General features: G+C 37.9%; 1 protein-coding gene across 3 annotated transcripts in view; it reads right to left on the bottom strand.

Annotated features, from left to right (window-relative positions):
• Positions 1–440: 440 nt before the first annotated feature.
• The window catches only part of LOC126460456 (AH receptor-interacting protein), a 184,987-nt gene continuing 162,956 nt past the window's right edge, over positions 441–22,471 (bottom strand). For 2 of the 3 annotated variants that reach the window (XM_050095917.1, XM_050095914.1), the window contains 2 exons: positions 6,058–6,200; positions 441–984 (listed from right to left, as the gene is read on the bottom strand). In XM_050095917.1, the coding sequence (XP_049951874.1) occupies positions 782–984; positions 6,058–6,200 (346 nt within the window). In that variant the 3' untranslated portion in view covers positions 441–781. Of the gene's footprint in view, positions 985–1,970; positions 3,193–6,057; positions 6,201–22,471 lie in introns of those variants that run through there. The other variant, XM_050095915.1, reaches the window with a different exon arrangement.

Raw genomic sequence — 22,471 nt, 5'->3', positions numbered from 1 at the left:
GTGTTGGAAGACAGGAAATTTCCACCGAAGCTACTTTCCAAGAGAAGATATTTTCAAGAGCCCAAGTTAGACAATACAGTGCTCTGTAGAGTCCTTTATTTCATTTACTTGTGGCAGTCATGTCTCTAGTACATGCTGTATGTAAGACTGCCTACCGACTTATTTTTTTGTTTTCCTAAGAATTTGCTCAGTATAAAATGCTCTTAGAAATAAATCCCTATTCCCTGGCTTAACACTATATTTGCTTCCTTTGTTACCAAAATTACTTAATATCTGATGTTTCTTTCGCCTAAGAGTATAAAAATACCCATTATTAATGAAAATGACAATAACGAACAATATAGCCCCAATTTGCTGTTACTTTGGCTCAGAATTTGAAACAGTGAACACCAATATATGCTAAATTAATACCTCTTAACTACAAAACAGCAACAGTGAAATTACTGAAGGGATTTCTTTCAGTTTATTTAAACATCAGAATGAAGCTTGTAAATGACAGAGTTAAGGCAACCCTAGCTGACTACAAATTGTTGGCAGTATAATTATTTTAATGGTCATTCTGTACATTTTACTTGAAATTAAACCACATGTCTTTGTGTCACTAGCTTTCACATGACAAATACAGATTTGAAACTCAAGCAAAATGAATTAGTTAAATGGCCTACCATCACAGTAATGTTTTGACAGTACTGTATATTGTAACAGTAGAAGTAGTATTTTAAAAACAGTGTAGGACGAGCTTAATTGTCACAATGGAGTCAAAAATTAATACACGAATACATTAAAATATCTTTCCTTTCAGTTTTGCTCTGTCTTCTTCATTCTTTATCCGTTCCAATTCATCCAGTAACTTCAGTTCTTTCCTCACAGTCAAAGTTAAGGATGGATCTAATTCTATGACTCTCTGAAAATCAGCTCTTGCTTCGAAAGGCTTCCATGCTCCAACATTAGCTTTTGCTCTTCTAAATAAAGCTTTCACATTCCCTACAAACAAACAAAAAAAAAAACAACAGCAATCCTCACATTTACTACAAAGAACAACATAATAGTCAAACAATGGAAAACACAGGATGGCTCTAATTATTTAATTGTAATTAGAACATGGGATAGAATGGATCTGAGTTTAAAATGCATGATATCTGGGGACATAAGTAGCCATATTGTTTTTGAAATCATTTGAGTATGGTGAGATAATGTGATATACGAGATATGTACAGTTTCACACATAAATGCTAGTAACTCGATTGGAGGGGGCTTTCCTGGGATTCATAAGCATTCAGCCCCTGATTTTGTTTAGATACCTTGACGACATGGTTGCCATATGGAAGTTTGCTTGATGTTAAGTTCATCCTTACTGATGTCAGCTACGCACTTCTGTTCACATTTAACATACTAACTATTTACATATTGCAGTTGCCATCCTTTTCAACTTAGAACAGCTTTTCATTTCCCTCTCAATCTCTGCAATATCCTGATCGGACCATATGCTGCTTCTTTTTCTTACCCAATGGCTCCCGTCCCTGCAACTGACCCTCTGTAAAATTTGCCCTACGCACTCTCCAACCACTACCTATGACAGTCTCTGTACGTGGCAAAACAGCTGTAACAACCTGCGAAAGGACCATGTACCAGTTGTTACGTAAACAATGCTCAGCCTTCTACACTGGTATGTCTAACACCACATTATCAGTTAGGATGAAGAGAAATAGACGGAGGGTGTATACTGGCAACACACAGTATCCTGTAACAGAGCATGCTCTACAACATGACAGTCATGACTCATGATCTCAGTCCTATTTCACCACACATACCATATGGATTTTTCCCTCCGAGAGCAGATTCTCAGAACTCAGCGAATGGGAACTTTCATTACAAGTAGTCCTCAGGTCTCACAACTCAGCTGGCTGTATTTTATGTTAATTATTTTCTGACTTGTCTACCCCCCCCACCCTCCCCGTCCCCCCTTCACCTCTACCATGTATAAGATACTTAGCTTTCCGCTCTTATTAACTCTTTCACAATGTTTTGTCAGTAATATCTGTCATGTTTATTACCATATCTTCCACTTTTATACTTCAAGGTGAGGTCCCCAGCAATCAGTCTTTCCTTCTCATCCCATCTGGCAAGTTCCCATGACTTGAGGTTCTGGGTGACTTCTCAAAACTCTCCCCATTTCCTAAACGTCATCAGTCCTTTCCTGTTATCCCTGTTTCTTCCCCTTTAATCTGTCTGCCAAGAGGAGTAGCGGTGGGGGTGGTGGTTAGTGTTTAACGTCCCGTCGACAACGAGGTCATGAGAGACGGAGCGCAAGCTCGGGTGAGGGAAGGATTGGGAAGGAAATCGGCCGTGCCCTTTCAAAGGAACCATCCCGGCATTTGCCTGAAACGATTTAGGGAAATCACGGAAAACCTAAATCAGGATGGCCGGAGACGGGATTGAACCGTCGTCATCCCGAATGCGAGTCCAGTGTGCTAACCACTGCGCCACCTCGCTCGGTATCAAGAGGAGTAGCCACTGCATCTGGAAGCTTACCTTTGATGTGTGTTTTCTCCTACCACTGCTTGGTGAGTAGACTGTTTTATCCATCCAATTATAAGGGGCATTCAAATGAAACCCCGTCACTAGTCTAAAGTAATGCAGTAACGATTTTATTAACTCAAAAATGTAGCTATACACAGTACACATACTCAAAAATAGTCGCCAAAACTATGGCACATTTATTTCATTGTAACACTAGACGATCGATTCAATCCTTGAAGAAGCTAGTAGGCTGCTGCCGATACATGCCTGGACCCAGTCACACACTTCATTGTCCGTTGCCAATCGCTGTCCGTGAATAGCTTGTTTTAAAGCTCCAACACATGAAAGTCACACAGTGAAAGGTCGGGACTGTGCAGTGGATGCTCCAGCGTTTCCCACCAAAACTGTTGCAATGTCTTCTTCACTGCATTGGCCTTGTGTGGGCGGGCCTCGTGCCCCTCAAGGAACCATTTGCACCGTTCCACAGGATCTGAATGACTCCTGTACTCACCGTACACAGCCTTCATCCGTCGATACATTTCACAGCCTCCAACTCCCTCTGCCGCCAAAAATCAAATCTCTCCTTGTTGTTCCTGCTTACTCGCCTGCATGTTCGGCAGTGGACGATAACTTGTGTGACCACCTTCTCTTCAGCATGAAACCTCACTGGTGCTATGCAACATCAAACAGTGTGCATGCGTCAGTCTCTCTATCAATAGGTGGTGCCACCATACCCGCAGTTATGTGGTGCCACCTTATGTGTAAGGCAAAAGGCAGATACACTGATCAAGATTCATTTGAATAAACCTCATGTATTATACTTTCAGGAACTATATAAAACTTGTGTGTTGTTTTAAACTAAAAAGAAAAACATTCAAAATTCTAAAAAAATTGTTACTAGAAACTTGGTTTGGCTCATCACAGAGGCATGGATTAGCAAACTGTTCTGAAATCCATTAAAATATTCTGGTCGTACCTAACAGTTAGGTTAAACACACAAAACGTTTTGTATATTCAACTCATAGTTTCTCAAAATAGATGGTGGGTCACTAGCAAAACAAATTTCCATTCTTTTGTTCTCAAAACAGTACACAACTAGTCAAGTTGTGGTGCACTTTTCTCCCAGCAAGAGAGAGACATACATCACAGGGTATGCTCTATTGTTACCCTCATAAATAAACACTTTCTCCATCATGAGTTTCTGGAATTATGTTTGCCATGACCTTGCAGTGGGTTACACCCAACATAATATGTTTGCTTGTGGCCCCGACACATATGCTTTCTTTTTGAAGTGTGATGTGCTAGCACACTGTATTCCTAATTGGTATTCTTGTCTGCACTTTCAGTTTGCTCGTTTCATATCTATTTCTCTCCATGATGTAAAAGTATATTCTGTGCCATCTTTTTCATCAGGTACATTTGCTAAATACTCTTAAGGGTACTGAAAGAGTCTGGGCATAGAGGAAGTTCCTGCCTTAATTTGCTCTCATTCGCAACACAGCCTTAAAGATGTAAAGCTCTGGATTATTGACGGTGAGTTGAGAACACTGTCGGATTTTCATCTCAGCAGTCTCTGCTTGGAGTCATCAGTGTAAATAGTCCTAACGTTACTGAGACAACTTAAAAATTCAGATTACACTTGCCTACAAACTTAATCTGGAGCATCACATTCTTTGTGCTCTGTCAAATTCATAAACAGCCTAGCTCTAGCAATTCTTTCCCTGGATTAGGACACCACATCTTTATTTGTGATGTGCTCCTTTGCTTGGATACCTACAGCTCATGTTGTTCTACAACTTAGAAAGACATATTTAGATGATGTTCAACCAATGTGATTAAATACTGGTGACTGCGTTGCATCAAATGACTTGACCTTATAACCATGCCACATTGTAAGAAACTTTTGCAGGATGGAGAATGAAAGCTAGGTGTTCCATAGGTGACAGCCTAATGTCTCCATGGTGACAGCTGTCCAGTATTCTTAGACAAGTTCTTGATGGCTGAGAGTTCATATATTTGTGATCCAGCTGGTATCAGACAATGACTTTCTAAAACAATACAGAAGACTTGTCTGTATACAAAGTCCTGCTCCTGAGTCACTTTAAAATATTTAGAGGCTTTAACATTGTTGTTTTACGACCTTTCAGGTGTGATAACCAGACACTTTTCTCTTCAACTATGCAGCCAAGGAATCTTACAAATTTCTTAAAAGTGAGAATGATGTCTCCCAGTTGCAGTGCCAGTACATAAAACCTTGATGCACACGATTTAACATTAACACATGCGTACTTTTCTCATGCGACAACACAAAACCATGGCTTCCACTCAACTCTCCAGTCTCCTCCTCCTCATTTGTGCATGAGAGCCAGTGGTCTTAAGACTGGAGCCAGAACAGAAGATTGTAAAATCATGTACAAATGGAGAGCAATTCAAAAGATTCCTCACAGTTGATACTATTGCTGTCAATTGCTCTAGCAAAAGCATGACAACGTGCTTCTCTGGGGAGCTTGTCCATGAGAACGTAACTAATTCAAAATATGTGATATTTTTATTTTTTTTACAAGGAACAATTACAACATAACTGGGAAACAATTACAGAACCACCAATTTTGCACATCTAATAGGATATCATACTGCCTTCTGAACATCTAGAAATATACCTTATAAAACTGTGGCCAGTGTACAAAAGCCTACTGTGTTTGCCTTTCCAGTAGTGTCAGTTTATTGAGAATTACGTCATCTGCTGAATCCATGCTATACTTAAGCTAATCGTATGCTTTAAAGTCTTTCAATTCAGCTGATGAGAGCCATAATACATAAACTATTTATGTCTGTGTAATCTTCCATTGGTTTCAAGAGAAAGATGGTGGTTGCCCATCTCCAGGAATTAAGAGTATTCACCTTAGATCCAAATTCAGTTAAAAAGAGTGGGAATGTGTTCTTTTGAGATTAATATTTATATTATTTAACATAATCTAGCAGTGGTGCTGTACTGTAGAGAGTGCATGTTCAACAATGTAGAGGTAGATGTATGACTGTACTACAAATTAGATAAAATAAAATTCAGATAGCATTTCCCCTGCCAATGCTCAATGATGGAGGTCTGTGATGGTGTTTAGTCTGTGAAAGCACCTTGCCATAAACAGACTGTATGGGGAAGTTACCGCTCCAATGTTAGTAGTGTAAGAGGGACATCTGAAAAGTAGTGTGAGCTCCAAATAAGTGGAATGCCCTTTGTTAAGGACCATATGTGACTAAGCACAAGCTATATAGGATGGTCATAAGAAGGGTGTGTGTGGTGGTGGAAGCAGCAATTTAATGATTTGAATTTCAGACGGAGCAATCTGGAAACTGAGGTCATGTGAAAAATCAAACATTAGTTTTCATAGACCACAATTAGTTTAACACTGTTATATAAGTAAAACCATGACAAAAATTACAGTTTCATTAAATTATTCATGCTTACATCAACACTCTGACTTGCATTAGTAATTCTAAAAAAAATGTTATTCATAACAGTTCATATCAATACGTTACCTGGATCATCCTTTAGAACTGTGCTGCAGTGTTCAATCACTTGATAATATTCTCTTTTGTACAACTTGCACTGTGAATAATTTAACAGCAGTGGTATTTTCATCTTATTAAGCTCATTCCATTCTTCATCACCAGGTTTTTCACTAAATAAACAAGAAAAATCATTCTTACGAAGAACAATTGAATTTATCGTCACACAGTACAACACAAAAAATTAATTTTTCGGTATCTAGATCCCTGCAGAAACATGCTGAAATGTGTGCAGACATCTGTGATGTATATACGCAGACTGAAGCAATGAATGGAAATTGGCCGTAATTTGAACTCAGGTCTCCTGCTCACAAGGTAGATACAATAACCGTTATGCCACAATGGCATAACGACTTTGCACAACTGTACAGACTATTCTAGCATGCCTCCCTCTTCAATCAAAATTCCCAATCACAACTCAGCCCACTTGTTATTCCCCCTAAACTGCTAGACCTGTGTTCGAATTCCAGCCTAGGCACAAATTTTCATTCGTCACTTCATTCTGCGTATATACATAATAAATGTTTAAGTATTTCCACTACACTAACAATATAAAAATCTTCACTTCTCATCCGATAACAGACATAACAAAAGTATCAATAATTTTTCAGAAAGATATAAGAAAATGAGAATGTTTCCCACAATATAAGTTTTCCAATTTGAACTTACAAACTTATATATGATAGTGGAATCTTTGCCTATGGTGATCTACTGCTTTTGCTAACGTAAGACACTGAAATTTTTAAATCAGTAACTGTAACTGTTATGGAAATGGATCCATATTTCTAAGCAGTAAGAATGCTTGTGACTAAAGAGTGTAGTTACAAATATCCAACATGTCAAAAAGCAAAAGCAAAATTAGTACCTATGGACTTCTCTAAAACTTAGGCCAACACACAAAGAGAGTTTATGTACGGCATGTCTTGTGTTTCTTTGGTACTGTAGATGACCGTCAGGATCACCATCCCCCAACCTCAAGTTACAAGTAATATACATTAATGAGTGATCTCAATGGCAAGCTGTTGCACAGTCAAAGTTGGCAACAGCAAAAGAAATGAACAGAAGAGCAAAAATTACAAGGTGTAATTTTATAAAACTAAACACAATTTCCAAAACCAAACTCTGATGTGCCTGGAGGTCAAGGTTTATAATCTGTGTTTTTGACGGCCACCTGTAAAATTCTTTCAAAAACCTGTTTCTGGTACAAAACTAGAACCATCAAAGTGGGCACCAAAGGCAAAAATAGAGGCCTTACCTCTTTGTAGTTACACAACTAGTTTTGGCTCAAAAAGTCCTTTTCGAATTCATAACAAAGATTATGGTCCAAGCAAGAGAAATGTTGACTTGATTTCACAATTCTTTTTATTGTTCCTAAAAATTTTCACCTTTAAAATTTGTACACCTTTACATGCGTTCAAAACAATTTGGAAACACGTCCACATCTTGAAAACACAGTTTTGGAAGAGGGACTCAAGAGCTTCCTGGCATGATGGAAGTTGCTATCCCCTGCCCCACCCATCCAGCCCCCCCCCCCACCTTCTTTTACATGATGATGCTGTTGTGTCTTTAATCTGAAGACTGGTTTGATGCAGCTCTTCATGCTGCTCTACCCTGTGTAAACGTCTTCATTTCTGAATAACTACTGCAACCTACATTCGGAATAACTACTGCTTCCTATACTTGTCTCTTTGTCACCCTCTGCAATTTTTAACTCCACACCCCCACACGGTTCACTTCAATACTAAATTGACAAATCCTTGATGTCTCAGAATATTCCCTGTCAACCACAATCAATCCCTTCTTTTAGCCAAGTTATGCCATAAATTCTTTTCTCCCCAATTCTACTCAGTAGAATTAGTTACGTGATCTGTTCATTTCATGTTCAACATTCTTCTATAATACCACATCTCAAAAAGTTTCTATGCTCTTCTTGCCTGAACTACTACTTGTTCACTGTTCACTTCTGTGCAAGGCTATACTCTAGACAAATGTGTTCGGAAAAGACACTGTAAAACAAATTGACATCCAATATTAACATATTTCGCTTCTTCAGAAACGCTTTTTTGGTCACTGTCTGTCTGTATTTTATGTCCTCTTTACTTCAGCCATCAAAAGTTATTTTGTTCCCAAAATAGCAAAACTCATCTATTACTTTTGGTGTCTCATTTCCCAATCTAACTCCCTCAGCACTGTCTAAATTTAACTAGGCTACATTCCATTACATAGTTTTCTTTTGTTGGTGCTCATCTCATATCATCCTTTCAAGACACCATCCATTCCATTTGACTGTACTTCTAAGTCCTTTGCTGTCTCTTCGACAGAATTACAGCCTCTTCTTCTCCAAATTTTTCTTTCCTTTCTTTACTGCTTGCTCTCAGTGTACAGACTGCACAGCACTGGGGGAACACTGCAAACATGTCTCACTCCCTTCTCAACCACTGCTTCCCTTTCATGCCCTCTGGCTCTTATAACTGCCATCTGGTTTCTGTAATGTTTCACTCCCTATATTTTACCCCTGATACATTTAGAATTCAATGAGTGTATCCTAGTCGACTGTGTCAAAAGCTTTCTCTAAGTCTACAAAAACTATAAATGTAGGAAGTCTAGGATGGAATAACAACAATATTATGAAACGGATAGATCGCTACTCATCGTATACAGGAGGAGACAGTGAATCGCAGACAGGTGCAACAAAAATGCTGCGATACATTTTAACGTTTTACTTCTTATGATGTATAAGACACACCCCCCCCCCCCCCCAAACAAAAGACCTAAGCAAAAACAAGGCACCTGGAGCAAGCAACATACCCTCTTTCGTACTTTAGAAGGCTTATTGGCTGAAATATGTAGCAGTCTTTGCATTGTGCCTATGTGTATCTCTATGTTTCCTGTATGTGGTGTGTGGCTATCTATCAATTCATAATATTCAAGCTGTAAATGTAGTCATTTGTGATTGACAATACCCACTAACAGTTGTACTATATTTTCTTTTCCAATAAAAGGAGAGCATAACCAGGTTTCAGGACCACAGTCCCATATTTAGCTGCAACTGAAAAATTTAATGATCATACATATTAATAAACACTAAGAAAATCAGCAGAACTTGTAGTAACCTTCTAAAGTGGATACCACAATACATACAGAATATCCATATCCTGGCATTCTCTTCAGAATGTTACTTCAAGTAGGGTTAGTATTGGCTCATGTGTTCCAGCATTTCTCAGCAGTTTGGTTTTCAGTTTGATCTTACCTGAAGTCTGTTTCTAACTGTTTTTCCATTCTTCTATAAATAATGCAGTATTTTTCAAGCATGAATTACAACACTCACACCTGTCAGCACCTGCTTTCTTTGGCATTTCCCTTGTCTCATGCATCTTGCACACAAAAAGTGGAATAGTTTTGTCATGACTAGCTCGTTCACGGATAACACCTGTTCTGTTGGAATACTGTCTACTCCAGGGACCTTGTTTTGGCTTAGGCCTTTCAGTGCTCTGGTAAATTCTTCTCACAGTATCATATCCCACATTTCATCTTCATCTACTTCTCCCCTTTCTAAAATACTGGCTTCAAGCTCATTTCCTTTGCATAGTACCTTTATATACTACTACAGTCTTTCAGCTTTCCCTTCTTTACTTTGTACTTCCTAACGGCAGTATCTATCTTCCCCCAGTTCTACATGCTTCTCTAGACTTGATTTTGGTCACTGGCCATTCCCGCTTATCCATTTTGCACTTTCTGTCAATCTCATTTTTTAGACATCTAATTCCCTTTTGTCTGCTTCTTTTGCTGCATTTTTATCTACTGTGATACCCAAGGATTGCTACTAGGCCTTGTATTTTTACCTATTTGATACTCTGCTTCCTTCACTATTTCATCTCTCAAAGCGACCCATTCATCTTCTAGCATATTCCTTCCCCTGTTACAGTAAATTGTTGCCTGATGCTCCCTTCAGAACTCTCAACCACCCTTGGTTCTCTCAACTTATGCAGATCTCATCTCCTTAATTTCCTACCGTTTTTTTAAATTCTTTATTTTTAACCTAGAGTTCATAACCAGTATATTAGGGTCAGCATTCACACCTGCCCTGGAAGTGTTTTACACACACACGTAAATGCATCTCATGCACATATAGCTGCAGTCTCTGGTAACTGCCAAGCAGTGTGGCTTCAGTTGCCAGAGACTGCAGTTTGTGTGTGTGTGTGTGTGTGTGTGTGTGTGTGAGATCAATTTTTGACAAATGCCTTGCTGGCCGAAAGCTTATTTGTCACAATCTTCAATCTTTTTGTTGTGTCTATCTGTGACTCAGCAATGCTGCTGTATGGTGAGTAGCAACTTTCCTTTTCATAATATTGTTCCCAGTACTATGAGACATGATTAACACACACACACTTCTATGAAAATTTGTAACTTGTTGCGAATTTCAAATTTTTATCTTTGTGGAAGGACTCCTAACTGTCAGCTATGACATTAATGCATGAAATTCTTAAACTGTCAAAATATTTGTAAATAAAGATGAAATAATCTAAAACTTTTTTGTTATTTAGAAATTATTTTTTCCAAAACCCCCATCCTAAATGTTCTAAAAACTTCATGGTACATTAGTTGGTCTTTGTACTTGGAGAATGTACAACAGAGTGGGCAATGCTTGTCTGTAAAAATATGAGAAATTTTTTAGGTAGACCTTTACTCTCAAAGTCGAAAAATCATGAACACTTAAATATTTAGATTGATTGGTGATATTAAGTAAATGTCATGCAAAACTGGTATTTATGAATCAAAATAATTACTTTACAATGTTATAAATGGGTGGGAAAACAATTCATAATTTTGTTCAAAAGCATTTTATAACAAAAATAAATTACAAAATGAAACTTCCTGGCAGATTAAAACTGTGTGCTGGACCGAGACTCAAACTCGGGACCTTTGACTTTCATGGGCAAGTGCTCTACCAACTGAGCTACCACAGCATGACTCACGACCTGTCCTCACAGCTTCAATTCTGCAAGTACCACGTATCCTACCTTCCAAACTTAACTGAAGCTCTTCTGCGAACCCTGCAGAACTAGCACTCCTGGAAGAAAAGATATTGCAGAGTCATGGCTTAGCCACAGCCTGGGGGTGTTTCCAGAATGAGATTTTCACTTCGTAGGAGAGTGTGCCCTGATATGAAACTTCCTGCCAGATTAAAACTGTATGCCAGACCAAGACTCGAACTCGGGACTCAATTGGTGGAGCACTTGTCCGCGAAAGGCGAAGGTCCTGAGTTCGAGTCTTGGTCTGGCATACAGTTTTAATCTGGCAGGAAGTTTCATATCAGGGCACACTCTCCTACAAAGTGAAAATCTCATTCTGGAAACACCCCCAGGCTGTGGCTAAGCCATGTCTCCGCAATATCCTTTCTTTCAGGAGTGTTAGTTCTGCAAGGTTCGCAGGAGAGCTTCTGTAAAGTTTGGAAGGTAGGAGAAGAGATACTGGCAGAAGTAAAGCTGTGAGTACCGGGCGTGAGTCGTGCTTCGGTAGCTCAGTTGGTAGAGCACTTGCCCGCGAAAGGCCGAGGTCCCGAGTTCGAGTCTCGGTCTGGCACACAGTTTTAATCTTCCAGGAAGTTCTCGTATCAGTGCACACTCCACTGCAGAGTGAAAATCTCATTCTGGAGACACAAAATATTTATATGCATTTTTCTGTTTACAATTTTATTCACAAATTGTTATTGTCTTGTGCCATGATTTTATTTCTTAATGACTTTCCATGAATTAAAATTGCCTACAATGGAACAACATTGCACTGTTGAAAAGAGTTCACCTGTGTTTTTTTTTTTACTTTTTTTCCCATGTGTTTCTCATTGAACTTGTACAGCCGAGCTGAATTTGCACATGGCCAAGGATGATCCATGTAGAGCAGTACTTGGGAAATGGGAACTGTACACTGATCTTTTGATGATGGCCATGTGAAAGCATTAGCAGGACCATGAGGTGTCAAAGTAGATGATAATATTCTGCAGCTCATGAGAGACACTTGTTATCTTTCGCTCCCACCACTGATTTCATACGCACAAGGGAATGCAGTAGCTCGCTACAAAATCTTCTAATTTATACTATGGTCTCTGCATTTCACACACAGTAACAGTCTTCATTTTGATGAGAACCGTTCTTGCAATGTATGTGCTGCTCCGAGATGCAACCCAGTAGTGACTTGATTAAATTCCTACCACAGGCTTCATAGGAGACCCCATTTCTCTCTTCTTTAAATGGAATTCCCTTAATGCACTTTCATTTAGAAATAAGAGTTTCATGTTTGTTACTAATGTTGATATGGCATGTACAAATTTAGTATACAAATATGGCGTCATGAGGAAAGTGTAGTGACACTTCGCTCTCATCAAAAATGCAAAAAACAAACAGTTATTTGTGCAGAGAATGCAGAAGGCGAGTGATGAAAGGTATATTGTGCATAAAGTGCAACTACTGGCTACATGAAAAGTGCGCGAAGGTAAACCTGAAGTTCATAGATGATGATATTTCGTGGACATGCCAAGTTTGTTTATATGCTGAAACGGCTGACTCAAAAAAAGAAGTTATAAAATTGCTACAAGAGGATATTGAGGCATTAAAAACAGAAAATATAAACATAAAGAAAGAAAATAATAGGTTAATATGTGAAAGCAGCTCTGCATGTGCGAAATCCATCAAACAGAATCACAAGCCTCAGAAAATGAAACTATAAAACGGCTACAAATCGAATTTGAAGGAAAGAAAATGATACACTAATATAAGAAAGGCAGTGCCATGAGAATGAAAACCACCAAAAACAAATAGAGGACCACAAAATTACGTATGAATATAAGAACTCAAAAAACATTAACATATCCCGTGCTCCATATGCAGGCTCGAACTTCAAAAACAATATAATACCCAATGTCTCCAATGAAGACACAAAAAAGTCAACAGGTCTCTCATCAGCGGATAAATGTAAGTGTAAGACGGTGACATACACCAAAAGAAGAAACAAGCCCACAGCTGTACATGATAGCGAGTTTTTAGTAATAGGAGATTCGCTATTGAAAAATATTGTTATCCCCAACTGCGAAATCGAAGTGCAACCTCAGATTAGAGTGGAACAACTCGACAAACATTTCAAAAATATTGCAAAACATGCGGCTATAGAACAGGACACAGAACACAAATGAAATTACAAATGTGTTTTTATACATGTTGGAACAAACTTGCTTAAAAGCAGCAGCGAAGATGAATTAGTGAATGAAACAAGAAACATGATTCGTGCAGCAAGAAGTCTTTCTGAAGGATCCACGCTCATACATAGCAGAATTGTAAAAAGGAGGTCAGTGAGTGACAAATACATATCCAAAATAAACAGTGCCATCAAACAAGAGTCTGAGTGCTATCTTTACAGCCCCAAACAAATTCCTGTGTGAAAATTGTCTGGGAAAAGATAGCACACATTTAAATACATTACGTTTGGTAACACTCAGCAGAACGTATGGAGATGTTTGTAAAATCATTAGAAACAAGGGAAACTAACATTGTATAGTGGGGGTGAAAAATCAGGGAATCTGGTACCCACAAAAAACCATGATAACAAAAAAGAATATAGGACAGAAACAAACATAGAATCAGGATATTCAATTATAAAAATAATGCACTGGAATGTACAATATATAAAAAGTAAGATAACCCAATTAGAAATAATGCTAAATGAAGAAACTCCTGACATTCTAGTTCTGGTAGAACATGGTCTAAATGAGCATGAAATTCTAAATCTTATTGTTGCAAATTACGATGTAACAGCTAGTTCATGCAGGAGGAATAGTAAGGATGGTGGAGCTGCTATACTAACCCATAACAATATAAACAGAAACTATATAAACATCCTTGACTTATGTAAAAAATATAACACTGAAAATGTAGTCAAAGTAACAGGTCAAAAAACAGTTTTAAGTAGTTCCTCACTGAACATCTTAAACATCTACAGTCCGCCAAATGGGTGCATAGAAACATTCATTGAAAACATAGGACAGCTATTACTTATCATCCTAAGCAAGAACAGTGCACTTGTACTACTAGGTGACCTAAACATAAACACATTGCAAGACACCAATGACAGTAGGGACCTCCTAAACACAATGAAAACATGTGGCTTATAATATGCAATAGCTACTCCAACACGTATAACTGCAAACTCGTGTACTCAAATAGATCACACCTTCACAAATTTAGGGTACTTTCAATACAAAAGTGAAGTTATAGAAACGGCTCTGTCAGACCATGACGCAATAAAAATATGTCTAAATCATATAACCACAAATGAACACACTTTCATACCATCTCAATATTACATGTCCAGTAATAAAAACTAAAGACAAAAACACAAATAAAAATAAAAAATGGATAACAAAAGGCATTTTGGTCTCTAGGAACAAGATAAAAATGATGCACAGAATATATAAAACTAGCATTGATGAAAATTTTAAAGAGTACTACAGAAAATGAAAAAGAACGTATGCTAAAGTACTCCAAGCAGCGAAATGACTAGCAGCAAAAACATACATAAATAGTGCTGATAATAAAAGCAAAGCTTATTGGTCTATTATAAATACAAAACGCAAACTCTCCAACTCATAGGAACACAACAAAATACAGTTCATGGTCATTAAAAAACTATAACTGAACAGAATAAAAACATAAACCTCTTCAATGACTATTTTGCCACAGTAGGCCAAAATCTAAAAGAAAAAACAAATAACAAAAAATACAATAACACATGGAAAACATTTATTAATCCCCAGGGAAAAACAATGGCACTTTTCCCAGTGACAGAGGAAGAAACACTGAAGATAATAAGAAACCTAAAACAAACAAAATCATGTGGAACTGACAGAATATCAAGTATAGAAATTAAACACTGTATGTAGGAACTCAAGAAACCTCTTACACAACTAATCAATTCATCATTCCTGGAAAGAACTTTTCCAAAGTCCTTAAAGACAGCACTGATAAAACCAATAAATAAAAAGGAGAATGAATACAATCCAGAAAATTATAGGCCTACAGCTCTTTTACCAGTCATATCAAAAATATTTGAATGAGCTTACACACAGAGACTTGTTGCTTTTCTGATGAAATATGAAATAATCAACAAGAATTAGTTTGGCTTCCAGAAAGATAAATGCACCACAGATGCAGTAATAGATCTCATTGAAAATATTATAACAAACTTGGACTCTAAAAACAAATGTGTAGGAGTTATGGATCTAACAAAGGCATTCAACTGTGTAAACCACAAAATGTTAGTAGAAATATTAGGAGTATATGGCATAAGAGGAAATGCAGGAGACTGGATTCTCTCATACCAGACAAACAGGAGCCAATATACTGAAATTACAAAAACTACTGGTGAAAAAAATAAGATCTAAAGCAAGAATTTTACACTTCTCTGTGCCACAAGGCTCCATTCTTGGCCCAATACTCTTCATATTATACACAAATCACATCCCAAATATGATTAGGTATGGTAGTATAGTTACCTATGCAGATGACACAACTCTTCTCTTTAAGAATAGACACAAAAATCTACAAATAAAAGCCAATGTAGAGGTAAATAATGCAATCCAAAGATTTACTGAAGTAAACCTACACAACATTATTACTAAAACACTTTGTGTAAACTTCAGACTTCGAAACTTTAACAGTGAAGATATCAACGTGTGCCTAGATGAGTGCATAGCAGAGAACACCAAATATACAAAATTCCTTGGGATAATTATCGATGAAAATGTAAACTGGGATAAGCATGTAGAATATATAAGTGGAAAACTCAGTGCAAACCTATATGTGCTGCACAAACTCAGCTACCTAAAAGATACAGGCATTATGAAAACAATATACTATGCATTAATTCACACGACATTAAGTCACGGCATAATTTTGTGGGGAAGTACCTCGAAAACAAACATTAATAACGTATTTAAATTGGCAAAAAGAGCCATAAGAATGATAGTGAACCTTAAATGGAAAGATTCGTGTAAACCAGCATTTAAAGCTCTCAAAATACTAACAGTACCCAGTATGTACCTACACAAGCTCCTCTGTTGGGCAAAATTCAAATATTCTGCCAATACTAGAGATAACATACAACACAACCATGACACAAGAAAATGGAATCTCTTCCATGAGCCTACACACACCACCACAAAATACAAACAAAAAAAAAGCCATCATAAGCTGGACCGAAAGCCATTGAAAAACTCACTTCATTTTTGAGAGGAATAAACAATAAAAATATTTTCAAAAAAGTCTCAAAAATTTTCTAATAGAAAACTGTTGTTACAGAGTTAATGAATTTATGTGCCCTACAGTTCAAAACAATTGCAATACCATTATTGTATGAAAAGAAAAATTGTACAAAATCTAATATGAAATAGACCTAGAATAATTTTGTAATAAATTATATTTTTGTTAAACAGTAGACAGTAAAAACTATGTACCTGTCGGTGCATGAAATGAAAATATATCTTGATCTATACATTGTACTTTGTCAAAGGATAATAAAGAAAAAAAGAAAGTAGCATCTCTTATACCATCAACAGTTTCATGTTGGAGATTAAATCTTGTTGCAAGATGTTTACAGAGACCTCCTACCTCCTCGTATGCACTTTTTCCATGACCTGTTGCTGAAAATATCCAATTTTTTGTCTTAATTCCTGTACGACAGTGGTGACCAAGCTCATAAATCTGAGAGCAGTTTTTAAAACTGGATGCTGTATCACCAGTCACATACACATGTTTAGGAAATTCATAGCCTCTAGATGCTGTGTGCACTACCATGAATGGGATCATCATTGACGATAGCAAAACTGTGATGTTCCAAGTAAGTGAGCAACATGTGTGAATACTGATACCTGTGATGTGTGCCAGTGGTAACTTTGAATTTTGTTCTGCAAAGTAACAGACCAGTTCTCAGTAAAGTCGAATTGAAGAACTAATGTGTCAGTATTCTGGGAAGTGGTTGATTTTACTTCTGTTATGACAGTGAGCTATTCTTTTCGTGACCCAATGTCTAACCTCTGTAACAAACTTCTCTATCTCTTCTGTCTTCCTTCACCAACTCTCCTCACTCCCACAATTGTGTGATTGTAAGTATCTTGAAGATGTAATGTTTTACTCTCCTGGAAACAACATTTATCTTACGGTTCTTGGCATATAAACAAAAGCACAGGTCCATCTCTGTGTACTTCTTTCCTGTGACACTGCTTATGGCGAAACAAACAAGTTTCAAATTAGTGCAGCAAATACATGTGCATACTTCCTTCACTGGTTGGCATTTTACCCATTTTGGTCGTAAGGAGTAGAATTTTGTGAGGTTAAATTCTGGTTCTCCTTCTTCACTAAGAGATATGCTTCTCTTATTGATCTTGTCATATATCTTTTTACTATTTTGAAACTTTTTTGCCATTTTCACTAAAAGAGATAACATCACCCTGGTTAGGATTTTGCCTGGTGCAATCTTTGTCATCAATTACGTAATATTCCAGAGCAACAGTAAGCATATAATCTTGTAATGGATGCCCACAGTAAGACTCTGGGCATGCCCAAATATCTTTCCCATTCTTTATTTTCCGAGTTTCTGAAATCAAATAAGGTGAGGAAGTGGGTATGTATCTCTGTACCTGCTGCTTAAGAGTAGCTACCTGGTATCAGTGTCAGTAACAGTACCTTCTCCATGTAGGTGGCTGCTGAGATAACAGTATTTAAGTTTTGAAACAACACATCACATTTTGTGCGCGTATCACTATCTTCTGGTTCTGCACCAAGTGCATTTACATTATACACTTCACAAAGTTTTGAGGAAGTTGCTTGGGTAAACTTTGTTTCAATTTCTCCCATTTTTCTTTTTACATACTGTTTGCTTCTTGTGCTTCTTACCTTTCCTGTACGTTTAAGGGGGTATATAGATAGGCTACAGCAGAAATGCTAACATGCAATATCTCAATAACTTCACAAACAGGAATATAAACATCTGCACTGTGTTCTTCAGTTTCACATTCGGGTGATCGTTCAGGTTGGTTGTCACTAAATTTCTCCAGTCAAGTGTGTTTCACTTTTCTTAAACAGCACCTTCTTGTGTCTTTTTTTCATAGCCCACACACCTCACTCTTTCACTACTGTATTTCCTCACTGACACTGTATGTAACAAAAAGTTCAAACCAAACACAAAACTTGATGCAGAATGGTTTATGTGCAAGTCCTCACTTGTTTGTTATAAACAGAAGAGCTTTGGAAACAGTTTTACCAGCATGCATACTTTACACTAGAAAGTCAGTGCTGCAAAATCTGCAGAATGTTAAAATATTTTTAATACTTTACACAGAAAAATATTGCCCTCTATGTTTGCACTAACTACCAACATATTAATCAACCATGACAAGTCGCCTCAGACCGCACGGCTACCCCGTGCACAGCTTATGATTCATTCAGAAATAAACTTACAGAGTGTGTTCAAAAACCAACAGAGATGCGCATCAAAATCTTGTGAGTAGTCGAAAGACCAATGTGCGCTGGATGCTAGGCGCTTTGTGAAACAAGGTTTTTTCTCCTCCAGAATATGAATTTGGTGCCTCCCCCCACCCTCATAGATCCAGGCCCGCTGCGCATGCGTGAATCTAGAAGCTTGGGCAGTAAAATTTTTCCCGGTTGCGCCAAGCTGGTTGCTGCGACTGCTTACACAGCCAGCAGCCACATTTCTGTAGCCAGAAACGGGAGAAGGTACTACTCATATGTCACTCAACTGCGCATGCACATGAGCCCGATCGTACCTGCCAAAATGAATCTAATGTAAATAGTTGTGACGTCACGCTCACCGGAGGCAACTTGTTGTTATGAAGCATTACACAGGCTTCCTAAAGCTTTTGACACATTTTGCTGTTGGCAAGCCCTTGTATGAGCACTGTGTTTAGTTGTTGTATATGGCACATTTCCTTTGCAACTTATGGTTTATTTTCATTTTGTTTTCTTGTTCACGTTTTATTGTTGCAGTATTATTCTGCAGTAGCGGGACACAGTAATATCCTTTGTTAGAGTATTATTTCTTACCAGTCAAAATTACAAAAATTTAATTGAAAACTAAACCAACAAAAAATTTCTAGAATTCTAAAAAAAATCCTGGGATTTTCCCGGTTTTCTCCTGGATGAAAAAATTCTCGGGTTTTTCCCGGATCTCCCAGTTGTCCTGGGTCGTATACACCCTGTAAACCTTAGGATAAAAGAAAACTGGTAAATAACTGTAATAAGAATGAGATATCATGCTTAAAGTTGTGACTTTACTACTGTTTTAAAATTTTACAATATTTTACAATATCTGTCTTAAAGACGTCCGTTGCAAAACTCTGCATTGTTATTTGTAGAAGAACAATGTTCACAATGCATAAATAAATGCAAACATCTGAAGATGGGATGCCAGGGAACTTGAAATGTCATCATGGAAAAATAAATGACTATAACAGCAAATGGTTGCAGCTATTTCATTTAAAATTACCTGCAGTTTCAACAGTTGCAGTGTTCTAATATTTCCACAACAGACAAGAATCATCTACCAATTTTAATAAAAGAAAGAATACAAAATCAATATAAGGCAACAAAACAGGTTATCACAGTCAACAAGCATTTAGGAGTAGCGTTGGCAGTTTTGGCTACAGGCAGGCCATCACAGTGTTTAAAACTATTAGCAAATACTTTTCTACATATTTATCCAAAAGCACTTTTGATGACTGAGCTCTGTAATCATATTGCTCATGGCATTGATATATTTTGGAATGGTAACTAATTTTAGTTGGTCTTCACAAAACTCGTTGCTCACTGACGACCAACAACAGGAAAGAAATTTTGCAAAACTATGACACAACAGTCTCTTCTAACAATGACTGATTGTCAACAATGATAGTGAATGAATAAAGTAATTCAAGGCATTGTTGTTGAGTCACCACTTTACAAAGACTTAAAAAAAAATCATCCAACAAAGACCTTCATGTGACATTACCATTTTTTCATATCACACACTGTAAACCAGCAACTTGGTAAATTTCTGAGCTGATATTGTTCTAACAGCAAAAAATGACAAATTTTAAAACAGTAGTAAAGTTACAACTTTAAGCACAATATCTCACTCTTATTACAACTATTTCCAGTTTTCTTTGATCCTAAGGTCGAGTTGTAAACCTAATCTTATAAACTCTCATAATACGCTACACAGAAGGAAAAGCTACTAATTTGCGAACTCCTGTACTTCTATTTGGAGTGCTCACCTACAGTGAGTTTTCCAACCGATTTTGAATAAAGGGTGTGTTCTTCATTCCATGACATGGAGGGAAATACCCTCAGCAATGAACATGACCAGTTGTTCCTATTTCAATTATCTGTGGCAACTGCTTGGCAGAGGGCATTCCTTCATGGGTATTCAACAGAAGTGCAAGGAGTATTGCAAACTATGTGTATATGGGCAAAAAGCATGAGATTTGTAACAGACAGCACCCATCGAAAGTGGGGATACTTCTGGTAGTTATTCGGTTTAATATGGCCAAATATTTTTATAGAGTCACCAGTTAAGTGGATTACTAAACAGAGCGTAATTAGGAAGAAAATGGAGGAGAAGGTGATGATATTCTGGAGGATTGGTTGTAGAACATTTTCATCCTTAGCCTATACCACATGAATGTATTCAACAATACAGAAATGGCTGAGGGGTTGCATGTAAGTGGTTAGAAAGGATTTCTGTGAAGAGCCCCTAAACAGTTTGACACAATCCCCATCGACCTTCACTGTAGATTTGCTTGTAATTTCCTTGCCAGAGAAATTTGTAGTCTGTGCAGCCAGGAATTATGGAGAGGGGGGAGGGATGGGGGGGGGGGGGGGGGAAGAGGCACATCAGTAGGGCTTTGGCCCTTCTGAGTGACAGAACTGTCGAGGAGACTTATTACAGGTACAAACTGTTACTGATGATGAAACTTTAGTTTTCCATGCCACAGCTCAGAACAAACAACAGTCAATGAACAGGCACCTTGCTCATTCACCCTCAGTGCAAAGAAGATTACAACAGGAGTGTTGATTTAAAACTCTCAGTCACTGTGTTCCTTGACCATTTATCTAAGGTCTTTATCTTTTTAATGAGTCACCATTTGTAGAGCTATGATCCTCCGCAGTGCCCTGCACTACATGCTGAGTGAACTTGACTTCATTTAGAACACTTCTGCTACAACATCTTTGGTCACTGACTGCTCCACCCAGGTATGGAACATGTTTAAAGACTGCAAATACTAAAGTTAAATGTGTAACATTAGCATATTTTGCAGTATCGATATTATGCAACACGTAGCTCATACTCACAGAAAAAAGATTATGGTTTAGTGTCTTAATAAAGCTTACTCATAGAGGGGGAGAGGTCAAGCGCACTCCAGGCCATACCTTAGTGGTTCACATCTATATCTACGTATGTACTTCGCAAGTCACAATATGGCATGTTGCAGACTGCACCTTTGCTTTCCTGTTCCACTCACATAATCTGAGCACAATCCACAACGCTAAACTGATGCAAACTAGTGAATACACATAAGCTGGTGAAGTATGGGTTGCACCTTATTTTGCACAATAAATACCATTTTTTCTTGTGTACTGCCAGTATCACAATATCTGGGATACTTATGTGTTGTTATTAACATGGAAGATACGCAATAACAAGTTCCTTTACGTAATTTTAATTATTCATGGAAACCACATCAGTTGTATACATTTTGGTACGGATAGGTAGTGTCATTCCTGTGTTCAGATGCGAGCTGAGTTGGTGATCCTTCGCTCACAGTTACAGACAGTGTTAGCTTTGGTCACACAACCTGAGGCTGCTACCAATGGGCATCACTGTTTGGGGCCGGACGTGGGAATCTGAGGGATGTCCAGCACACCCAATATGTCATGCACACTACTGGCCATTAAAATTGCTACACCACGAAGATGACGTGCTACAAGTCACGAAATTTAACCGACAGGAAGAAGATGCTGTGATATGCAAACGATTAGCTTTTCAGAGCATTCACAGAAGGTTGGCGCCGGTGGCGACACCTACAATGTGCTGACATGAGGAAAGTTGCCAACCGATTTCTCATACACAAACAGCAGTTGACTGACACTGCCTGGTGAAACGTTGTTGTGATGCCTTGTGTAAGGAGGAGAAATGCGCACCATCACGTTTCCAACGTTGATAAAGGTCGGATTATAGCCTATCGGAATTGCGGTTTATCGTATTGCAATATTGCTGCTCGCGTTGGTCGAGATCCAATGACTGTTAGCAGAATACAGAATCGGTGGGTTCAGGAGGGTAATAC

This window comes from Schistocerca serialis, chromosome 1, assembly GCF_023864345.2.
Source record: "Schistocerca serialis cubense isolate TAMUIC-IGC-003099 chromosome 1, iqSchSeri2.2, whole genome shotgun sequence".
In the NCBI taxonomy this organism is placed as follows: Eukaryota; Metazoa; Arthropoda; class Insecta; order Orthoptera; family Acrididae; genus Schistocerca; species Schistocerca serialis.
The sequence above is the reverse complement of the archived record's forward strand: the minus strand, read 5'-3'. Positions and strand labels throughout refer to the sequence as shown.